Source organism: Gallinula chloropus (assembly GCF_964237585.1).
Source record: "Gallinula chloropus genome assembly, chromosome: 35".
NCBI classification, from domain to species: domain Eukaryota; kingdom Metazoa; phylum Chordata; class Aves; order Gruiformes; family Rallidae; genus Gallinula; species Gallinula chloropus.
The window spans coordinates 586,439-597,474 of record NC_140120.1 but is presented as its reverse complement, the minus strand read 5'-3'; the positions used below and the strand labels follow the sequence as shown (position 1 = coordinate 597,474).

Genomic DNA, 11,036 nt, shown 5'->3' with positions numbered 1-11,036 from the left:
TCTCTGTGGGTCCCCAGGAGCTGTGACAGGGAGTGTGGTGCTGCAGGGCTGTTCCAGCAGTGCAGGAGGCTGAGGCTGGGGATGGAGGGTCTCCTGTCCCCTCAGGTGCTGTGGCTGCTTGTCTGGGTTCATCTGTGCAGGGGTAAGTACAGCATCCTTGTCCCACAGAGAGGGTCAGCGGGCACTAGTGGGAACATGGAGGTATCTCTGAGAATGGGGTGTCTTTGGAGGTGCCACTGAGATGAGGGGCAGACAGTGCTCAAGTCAACTGTACTTGTGCCTTTCCCTGTGGTTCTGGGGGCACAGGGCTGTTGCAGGGGGGTCTGGGCTTGTGGGGAGATTGTGCCCTATGAAGATCCGGGCACAGTGTATGGGTGGGAAGGGGAAGGTGGTGGTTGAGCTTGGAGGAGGTGCTGCTGGCTGTGGGGTTGTGAATAACCCAGTGGGGTTAGAGCTGAGCACCTGCAGAACGGTGAAAGCCTTGGAGACAAATGTGAGCCTGACACTGCCCTGAGGACAGCATGGAAGAGTACATCATGCACACTGGTTCCTGGGAAGGAGGAACCTCCAGACCTGTTCAGTGCTCTCCTGAAGGTTCCCATGTTTGTGCTTGCAGGGGCTGCAGAGGTGAGGCTGGAAAATGGTGGTGGACGCTGTGCTGGAAGAGTGGAGGTGAAACAACAGGGGCAGTGGGGGACCGTGTGTCATTACTTATGGGACAAGACTGATGCTGCAGTGGTTTGCAAGCAGCTGCGTTGTGGGGATGCTGTTGAACCTCATTGGTCTGCACACTTTGGGCCAGGATCTGGCCCCATTTGGATGTACGGTGTTAGGTGTGATGGCACCGAGTCTGCCCTGTCTGACTGTGAAAGCACAGAAGGGATTCAAGAGTATTGTTATCACAGCTGGGATGCTGGAGTGACATGTTCAGGTAAGGGTGCAGCCCATTCCCCTCTTTTGTGGCCAGGATTGGGGAGGGGACCTGGCTGTGCCATCAGGGAAACTAGGGGGTACTGGAGAAGGACCCGGTGTAGCTGGTCACACTGCTGAGTTGGGATTCTCATTCCTGGGTTCCCTGATCCCTGAGGTAAGCCCAGCAGGAACCTGAAACATCCTGACCCCTGCTGTGGCTCAGCCCACCCTCTGTGGGTGCCTGAAGCAGGATGATGGGTGCTGTGCACACCTGCGGTACGCTCTTGCCCTGCATGAGGACCCCTCCCTGGGTGGGGGCTGGAGCCGGGGGCTGGTGCAGACAGTGGCTGTGGGTACACCCACACTGCAGAACCCTCTGGGACTGGGGGACATTTCTGGTGGCTCCAAGGGGTTCCTGGGCCTGGGCCTGAGCTCGGTGGTGCAGAGCAGGCTGCCACTGACAACAGCACATGGGCCCATCACCTTGGTCCCATCACCAGGGACTTGGTCCCGTGCCCAGCAGCCCAGGGTCTCCAGAAGAGCAGCAGTTCATCTGAGTGGTGGTTGTGACTGTGGGAGAACAGCCAGCCCCCGGTGCTGTGCTGATTTCTGGAGAGCAGGGAGGGGATCTGGTGGGTTTGTGCCATCAGCACCACTGGGAGCTGCTGGGATGGTTGTGAGGCTCTTGGCCTGTAGCCAGCTGAGAGATGGGGTGAGACATGCTCAGGACATTGCCAGAGGGCTCTGGGAACTCACAGGGGTCTTTGCTTGCTCCAGGGTTTGTGCGGCTGGTTGGAGGGGGCAACCCCTGCTCAGGACGAGTGGAGATCCATGATGAGAACCAGTGGAAAACTGTCTGTGACTCAGACTTTGGTCCCAAAGCCGCTGACGTGGTCTGTGAAGAGCTGCAGTGTGGGGTAGCCCTGTCCATCCCTGGGGCAGCTCCTTTTGGAGAAGGTGTTGGATCCATCTGGGACAGAGAGCTGCAGTGTTTGGGGAATGAATCCTTTCTGGCCTTCTGCCCCACAGGGTCCCCCAGGGACCCACCCTGCACCCACGCCAACGATGCCAGTGTCATCTGCACAAGTAAGGACTCTGGTTGGGGTGTTGAATGCTGAGGATGAGCTGGTGGGAGGGAGCAGGATGGGGACAGGACACACAACTGGGTTTGAAGGCAGGAGGGGTGATGTGGTTTTCTGCAGCCCTAAGAGATTGCAGAAGGAGGAGAAGAGAAGGCTGTCCATCTGGTCAGTCCTCCCATTGACACAGGTGAAGAGCACCAAGGCCCATTTTTCCCCTCTTCCTCTGTCCCCAGAGTACACAGGGTTCAGGCTGGTGAATGGCAGCACAGCTTGTGATGGTCGGGTGGAGGTCCAGGTGCTGGGGACCTGGGGCACCCTCTGTGACTCCCACTGGGACCTCTTGGACGCCCACGTTCTCTGTCGCCACCTCGGCTGCGGGTTTGCTGAGGCCCTTCCTGGAGGAGGGCGTTTTGGGAGAGGCACCGGCCCCACCTGGAGAGAGTCATTCCACTGTGATGGGACTGAAGCCCAGCTGGGACAGTGCCCAGTGACTGCCCTGGGAGCCTCCCCATGCTCCCACGACAGGGACGCTGCTGTCATTTGCTCAGGTGAGTGCTGGGAAAACAGCCTCTTACCCCCATTGTCCCCTGGGGTGTGGCATGGCCACCCAAAGCAAGGGACCCCATGGTGGGCGCAGGGTGAGCTTCTCCCTGGAGAAAAACTCCCTTCACCTGGAGTGATCTGGAGAGTTGTGATCTGCTCCAACTGAACGCTCTGAGGTGGGAGAGCTGACACTGAACAGGGTCAGACATCTCTGCCCTCCTGGGAAACTGGCAGGCTCAGAGTCAAACCAGCTCCCAGTCCCTGAACCCAGGGGTGCAGAGGGGCAGAGATGTGTGGGGTGCCCCATGGCTCAGCAGTAGCAATGCTAATCCTGAGGATGAGCAAGTTTTGTCCTACTTCTGCCCATCCCCGTTGTACCATCTAGTCCTCCCTCCTGTGGGAGCTGCTCCATCTGCCTCAACAGGGAGGTTTTGGGTGTTGTCTTGCCCAGGAGAGCTCAAGGACCATGGGCAAACCTGCTCCTAAAGGTCACTGCACAGCCCTGGGGCAGGAAGCAGAGCTGTGAGGTTTCTAGAGACTGGAGAGGCACTGCAGGTCTCTGGGCTCTCTGGTGCTGCTGAGGCTGGGCCATGGCTGCTCTCCCCAGGCTCAGACAGCTCCGGGGCCCTGCGGCTGGTGGGTGGAGGCAGCCGGTGTGACGGGCGAGTGGAGATCTTCCAGCGCGGGACCTGGGGCCGAGTCCTGGATGACCAGTGGGACGTGCAGGAGGCCAGCGTGGTGTGCCGGCAGCTGCGGTGTGGAGAGGCAGAGAGAGCCTACAACCCCCCAAAGCCTGAGAGAGGGACGGGTCCTGTGGGGCTGCGAGGGGTGCGGTGCGCAGGGCATGAGTCCAACCTGACCCTCTGCAACACCTCCCTGCCCGAGAGCGCGCTGGCAGCTGGGATTGCCGAGGACGTGGGGGTCGTTTGCCGGGGTGAGTGGCACTGCAGGGACCCCCGGGCTCTGGGCTGGGTGGGCACCATCCCCTGACAGCAGCTGGGCTTCTTCCTGCTGCAGGGAGCCGTCGGGTGCGGCTGGTGAACGGGCCCGGGCGCTGTGCAGGCAGAGTGGAGATCTACTACCGGGGCAGCTGGGGGAGCGTCTGCGATGACGGCTGGGACCTGCCCGACGCCGCCGTCGTCTGCCAGCAGCTGGGCTGCGGAGGGGCGGTGGAGGCCGTTGGCTCTGCTGCCTTCGGGGAAGGCGCCGGGCAGGTCTGGCTGGGCAGCGTGAGCTGCTCGGGGGCCGAAGCTGCTCTCTGGGACTGCCCGGCACGGCCCTGGGGGCAGCCCGACTGCGGGCACAAAGAGGACGCCGGAGTCGTCTGCTCAGGTCTGTGCTGGGAGCTGTGCTGGGAGCCCAGGGACAGGGGAGGTGGGGACAAGGGGAGAGCCGGCAATGGCTGCTGCTGAGCCCCTGCCCAAGCCCATGCTGGGGACACCCACACACAGGTCCTCTCTGTCCCACATGGCATCTCTGGGGAGACAATGGAGGGAAGGGTTGTCTGTCTGTCAGGGGCTGCCAGGGCGACTGTCTGGCCATGCATTTTCCTTGTCTGGGGGCTTCAGGGGCACCCCTGATCCTACAGCCCTGCACCATCCTCTTCCCTTTGGTGTCTCTCCTCCCAGAGTTTGTGGCCCTGAGGCTGGAGAAGAACGGCAGCTGCTCCGGGCGCCTGCAGGTTTTCTATAACGGGACCTGGGGCAGCGTTTGCTCCAACTCAATGACTCTCCAAACGGTGTCTCTGGCGTGCAAGGAGCTGGGCTGTGGGGATGCAGTATCCTTGGACCCATTCCCGACTTACGGAAGGCTGCGTGGCCCTGCCTGGGTGGATCGTGTGGAGTGTGGGAAGAGTGACACCTCCTTCTGGCAGTGTCCCTCCGCTCCCTGGCACCCACAGTCCTGCACTGACCTGCGCGATGAGACCCACATCACCTGCCAGGGTAACTCTGAGCCACCCGGGCACCAGCATCCCCAGATTCTGCTCCCTTCTGGGCACTGTCAGACACAGACCGAGCCCACAGGGGCTTTTCCTTTCCATGCCAGACCCTTCTGCTGCTGAAAGTGGCACAAAGGAGCCTTCAGCTCTCAGACCCCACACATTCAGCAGCAGTGGGCAGCCAGGCTGCCAGCAGAGCCTGGGGGAGGCAGAGGTGTCTGCAGGAGAGGTCTCAACAGAGACCCATCAGGGCTCCAAACAGTGTCCCCCATCCTGCCCTCTGTGAACCAGGCTCCCTTGGGGGCTGAGCAGTCAGGGTCCCCCACATTGCCGGGTGTGTCCCCTGAGTGACCGGGGTTCAGCTGCTCCCTTGAGCAAGGTGACTCAGGGATGCACAGGCAGAACTCAGCCCCGCTCTCTGCCACACGACCCCCCTGCTGCAGCCCCTCACCACAGCATTTCCTTCTACAGACAGAGAGACAGGAAAGGCCCCAGCCCTGGATCCCCCGTGCCCAAACTCCAGGAGCTGCACAGGTAGCTGCTCCTCTGCAGGCCTCTCTCCCATGGCCGGGCTCTGCCTGCTGCCCTGGAGCCCTGAGGGGTCTCTGCCTTCTCCAGACAGGGAGAAGATCCGTGCGGTGGGAGGCGAGAGCGGGTGCTCGGGCAGAGTGGAGGTCTGGCACCGTGGCTCCTGGGGGATGGTGTGCGACGACTCCTGGGACATGCTGGACGCGGCGGTGGCGTGCCGGCAGCTGGGCTGTGGCCCCGCAGTGTCTGCCCTGGGCGAGGCGGCGTTTGGGAAGGGGACGGGCCCCATCTGGCTGGAGCAGGTGGAGTGCCGGGGCACAGAGCCGTCTCTGCAGCACTGCTGGGCCCGGCCCGGGGACAGCGGCGCCTGCCGGCATAAGGAGGACGCTGCCGTCAACTGCTCGGGTGAGCATCTCCCGGGGGCTGCACTGTCCTGCCCGTGGCCCCGAGCAGGGCCCTGGGCTCCTGCCTGGCCACCCCTGAAGGAGCAGCCCCACAGGAGGGCCAGTGTGGGTGGGATGTGACAGGGATGTCTGCACACGTGCACACAGCCCCGGGGTGTCAGAGAGGAGGCTCCCCGGGACCTGCACACCCAGCCTCTCAGCACAGCTCTCCTCCTCCTCCTCTGCAGCTGGTTTTCAGGGTTCTATACTGGTTTCAGGGGTGCTATACTGGTCTGGGGGTACATACTGCTTTTCAGGGGGATCTATACTGGTTTGAGGGGATTCTCTACTGGTTTTGTTGGGGGTTCATACTGGTTTGAGAGGGTTCTTTACTGGTTTGGTGTTCTACACTAGATTGGGAGATTCTATAATGGTTTTGGTGGTCCATGCTGTTTTAGGGGAATTCATACTTGTTTGTGAGGTTTTATACTGGTCTTGGGAGTTCTGTACTGGTTTCTGGGGTTTCATACATGTTTTAGGGGTTTTAGGATGTCTATATTGGGTTTGAGTATTTCTGTACTGGTTTGGAGGGTTCATACTAGTTTCGGGGGGTATATAATGGTTTTTGGGGGGTTCGTACTGGTTTGGGGGTGGGTGCATACTGGTTGGGAGAGCCCCATGGCAGCCACATGGCAGCCCCACCAGTATTGCCAGTAACCACCCCACTAGTGTCGCCAGTGACCAGCCCCTCAGTATTCCCATTACCCACAGTATCCCAGTTAACCCACAGCTCTCCTTCTCCTCCTCTGCAGCTGCACCCAGGACCGCAGCACCAACCCCCCGAGCAGGTAACCTGCCCTGTGTGTCAGCGCCGGCTCTTCCCAGGGCCGGGCTGTGACCCACAGCCAGGGGGAAGGGGCTCCTTGCCAGGGAAGGACTCACTGAGGTGGGATGTCAGTCCCCAGAAGGGTGGGACCTTCCCCATCACTCCCCCCTGGGGTCCCTTACCCCGGTGTCACAGGGTCAGGACTGTGGTGTCACAGCCCCCCACCTCTCCCAGCCCTGGGGCTGCTATTTCTGGCTTCCTGCCTGTGCAGATGCCACCCGGGACCGTCTGACCAGCAGCAGGAGAGAGTCCTTGCTTGTCATCATCTGCATCATCCTGGGAGCCCTTCTCTGCTTGCTCCTGGCCCTCCTGGCTGGGCAAGCGTGGAGCGCCAGGGCTGGGCACAGAGGTGGGTTTGTTCTCCATGGTCCCAGGTGAAGATGTGTGTTGGCAAGGCCAGGGGTGCTGTGGGGTGTCAGTGAGTGGTACAGGCAGAGCTGGGGGGACAGGAGTGTGTGCTGCCCACAGTCCCATGTGTCACCCCATTGACTGCCTGACCACGGGCAACCAGCAGGAAGGGGGAGAGAGAGACCAGACCTGGGGGGAGTCAGGGATGGGGCCAGGAGAGAAATGGAACAGCTGGGCTGGGGAGATGGGATAAAGGGGGGATACATGAGGATGTGCCACTGGGAGTGCTCTGGGGAGATGGGGCTCTGGGCTGGGGAGATGGGATAAAAGGGGGATAGATGAGGATGTGACACTGGGAGTGCTCTGGGGAGATGGGGAGGGGGCTCAGGGGAGATGGGAAGGGGGCTCTGGGCTGGGGAGATTGGATAAAGGGGGGATAGATTAGGATGTGACACTGGGAGTGCTCTGGGGAGATGGGGAGGGGGCTCTGGGCTGGGGAGATGGGATAAAGGAGGGATAGATGAGGATGTGGCACTGGGAGTGCTCTGGGGAGATGGGGAGGGGGCTCTGGGCTGGGGAGATGGGATAAAGGGGGATAGATGAGGATGTGACACTGGGAGTGCTCTGGGGAGATGGGGAGGGGGCTCTGGGGGTGCGAGATGCTGGGAGAATCATTGGGCAGCACCTCCCATCCTTTCAGCATCAGGACCCCTGGCTGTTCCTCCACCCAACCCTTACCTCCCCCCAGCAGGGCAGGGGCTGTGTAATGGATCCACTGGGCAGAGAGTGGACAGCTCCAGGGGAGAGGAAAGGCAGGAGCTGCTCCAAGCTCAGCACCAGGAACAGGATCCAGGGTCCAGAGGGGCACAAGGGGGGTCTTTTTGGGAGGGTGTGAGGGTGTTGCTGCCCCTGACCATCTCCTTGGGGACTTTGCCATTGGGGCTGTGCTGTGGGGACAGCCCTGAGCTGAGCCAGGGGAACAGGGCAGGGGGAGCAGATCAGAATCCATCCCTTCCCTGCCCATCCCTAAGCCACATCCCTGAGCCAGCCCTGCCTCTGTCTGCAGCCTCTGAGCGAGCCTGGGAGCCCTTCCCTGAGGCCCTGTACGAGGAGATCGGGTACAGCCCAGCATTGGAGAAGCAGCCAAGGTTCAGCATGTCAGGTGGGTGTGGGTCCCTCATGGGGGCCATATCTCTAAGGCTCTTTCCCCTGGCCCCCACCTAAGACTGACCCCCTGCAGCCCCCTGGCCCAAGGTCCCTGCAGCACTGGGGCTGTGGGTTCTGTGGGGAGAGCAGCCAGGTCTTGGAGCTGGAGAAGAGCTTCATCCTCACCAGCTCATCCTGTCCCAGCCAGTGGACAGCCCCTCACTGTGTGTCCCTACATCCCATTGTCAGCTGAGGGGTGAGGGAAGGGGCTGTCCTGGGGCAGCTCTGGGAGACCCTGTGAGTTGGGGTATTCCCAGGAGAGCAAGGAAACTCCTGACCCCTCATCCAATGCAGCCCTGGCTCGGTGGGTCCCCTGTCCCCAGCAGCACTGAGCACAAGCTGGGTCAGCAGAACTCACCCCATAAAACTTCCATCACTTCTCTCCAGGATCCTACTCAGAGGGGTCCCTGAACAAGGTGCAGACCCACTATGAGGACATTGAGGAGGAGGATGGTCCAGGATCAGCACCAGGTAATGGGAGGCGGGAAGGGGTGGATCTCTCCTCCCTGCACACTTGTGATGGACACCAGTGTCACCGTGAGCAGCAGGGAGGATTTGGGCAGGGGAATCCTCTGGTGCTGCCAAATCCAGTGTCTGAGGCCCATGTCCCTGCCCTTCCTCCCTTCCTCTGCTCTGCAGGACGTGTCTCCTCACTGTCAGCATCTCCCCTCCTCTTTCAGACATGCCTGTCCTGCCCAGAGGTGACCCAGCAGATGGCTATGACGATGCCAGGGAGGTATCTGAGCCTGGGGAGGATCCAGTGTCTGGGCAAGGAGACTGGGAAATGCCCAGGGCACCAGAGGATGGAGCTGGTCCCAGGGATGCACCAGGAGGTGAGAGGGAAAGACAGTGCTGTGGGTTCCTGTCGTTCCAGATGAGTTGCTGCCATATTGAGAGCCCACAGTCTGGCAATAGACCAACCTGCCCTGGGTGTTTTTCTTGGGGGGGACCCTTGGTGGAAGAGGGAGGTAAATATTTCTCCTCTGATGAGGAGAAGGGAGGAAGGTGATGTACAGGTCAGGACGGGCACCTCATGGGACGATCACTCAGTGGGCTGCCTTGCTGCTTGCAGGGACACACCTGCACCCCCAGAGAAGTGCTGAGGCCCCTGGAGCTGAGGGAGATGCCTGGTCCCCTCCCCAGGACAGCACAGGCTATGACGATGCTGAAGAGGTGTCTCTGGCACATCCCCCTGAGGACTCCAAGGCTGTGACACCAGAGCTCAGTGCACAGCAGCCCCTGAGCCCTGGGCCAGCACAGCCCATCCCGGCCATGCAGCTGGGTGCAGCCAGGAGGGAGGAGAGGTCTGTGCAGCTGGGAGAGCCCTGAGCACCAGGGACCCATCTCCCTTCTCCCAGGGGCAGCAGAAACAGCCCGGGGTTTGCTCTCTGTTTATTCTCCTGAGGTTACTCTGTGTCTCCCCACTTGTTCCTATTAAAGCCTTTGGGGTAGGAAGGGGTATTTTTCTCCTTCTTAACTCTGTGGGAGGGAACTCCTCCTCCCCCTCCTTCCTCACTGACCCTGGTGTGTCTGGTGTCTTTACTCATGTTCCCCCTCTCCTCCCTTACCCCTGTCCCAGTCTGGCATCTGTGCCCTTTCTAAACCCACCCTCACAGAGCAGCACCCCCTCTGCTGATGTGCTCAGCTGATGGCAGCAGTAGGGCTGCTGCAGGGCTGCCTGGACGTGGGGGAACCAGAATGGGGAACCCAATTTCCCTTCTCACTGGGGCTCCTGCTGCCTTTCTGCTGCCAAAGCCACTGATGTGGAGTCCCACACACAGTAACATCTCTGCCACTGTCAAGAAACCCAAATGATCCTCTGGAGGGGGAGGGAAAGAGAGAATGCCCTGACACTGAGGGAGTAAAGGTCGGGGTGACCAGTTGAGGGTTGGGGTGATCGTTGAGGGTTGGGGTGAAAGGGGTTGAAGTTGGAGGGAAACAGCCAAAGCCGGAGGCCAATGGCCAAAAGATGGGTCAACTGGGACAACTCTTGATCCAACCATTAAAGATCCCAGGGCATAAGGATTCCATGGGAAGGGGCTGGAGATGGTTGGGATGCCCAATACGCATCATCAATCAATGACGATGACACGGCCACAGACTACTGTGCCAGAGATGGTGGTGGTGGTGCTGATGGTGGTCACCACCCCATTGCCATGTCCCCAGCTCCTGGCATCTCCCTGGCATCCTGGCACAAAGATCCAGGTCTCTTTCAAGCACAAACTCCAAAACCATTGGAAATTCACACAAATTCTGCCCAGAATCCCGGCCACGACTCATCCAGTTTCACCTCTGGTCACTCCAGGATGTTCTCCATGCCCAAGGAACCAGGAATTCCCCAAAATCCTCATATCTCCCCAAAAATCCTCGTATTTTCCCCAAAATCCTCTATTTCCCCCCCCCCAAATTCCCTAATTCCCATATTTTCCCCAAAATTCCCTCAAGGGAAGAGACTATTACCAGACTGTTACCAAGGATGGGTGCCACGACGAGAGGGAAGATGCTGCCAATCAGTGTGATTGATAAAGCAACTTCACCTTCATGGCAAGCACACCCTTCCTTTGATACTGTTCCTACCACGTGTTGTACTTGTCGTATTCTAATTGGCTCTTAGCTAAAGGTTACATTTACATACCCCACCCATCTGGCAGCCTGGGAATCATGTCTCTTTCTCAGTCCCAGGAGCACTGAATCCTTATCACACCTCCTGCTCCCACATCTTGTGGCCTTGCTGCACGAGACACAAGAACACCCTGACCCATTGTTGACCCTTCTGTTCTCACCAACACGGCGTGGGGCCTGGTCTGACTGAGCTACACAGGTGACTGCTTGGGCAGCTGCTCCACAGGCTCATGGCCTTGCTTCTCAAGCCATTCTGCCACACCCAGGAGGCCAGGAAGGACAACGGCATCTTGGCTTGTATCAAAAACAGGGTGGCCAGTAGGTCTGGGGAGGGGATTGTGCCCCTGTACTCGGCTTTGGTGAGGCTGCACCTCGAGTGCTGAGTCCAGTTCTGGGCTCCTCACCATAAGAAGGACATTGAGGTCCTGGAGTGAGTCCAGAAAAGGGCAACCAGGCTGGGGAAGGGGCTGGAGGACAAATCCTGTGAGGAGCAGCTGAGGGAGCTGGGGGTGTTCAGCCTGGAGAAGAGGAGGCTGAGGGGAGACCTTATCACTGCCCTGCCAGGAGGGTGCAGAGATGTGGGCGAT

The 11,036-nt window shown here is 59.9% G+C and overlaps 1 protein-coding gene across 1 annotated transcript; it reads left to right on the top strand.

Annotated features, from left to right (window-relative positions):
- Positions 1 to 1,163: 1,163 nt before the first annotated feature.
- LOC311203092 (scavenger receptor cysteine-rich type 1 protein M130-like) lies at positions 1,164 to 10,350 on the top strand (the record flags this gene model as incomplete). The annotated part of the gene is made up of 12 exons (XM_084277727.1): positions 1,164 to 1,188; positions 1,690 to 1,824; positions 1,942 to 1,998; positions 2,228 to 2,542; positions 3,151 to 3,471; positions 3,555 to 3,869; positions 4,166 to 4,480; positions 5,095 to 5,409; positions 7,688 to 7,783; positions 8,215 to 8,298; positions 8,508 to 8,563; positions 10,273 to 10,350. 12 exons carry the CDS (start codon positions 1,164 to 1,166, stop codon positions 10,348 to 10,350), a joined length of 2,112 nt encoding a protein of 703 aa, XP_084133853.1.
- Between the last annotated feature and the right edge of the window lie 686 nt (positions 10,351 to 11,036).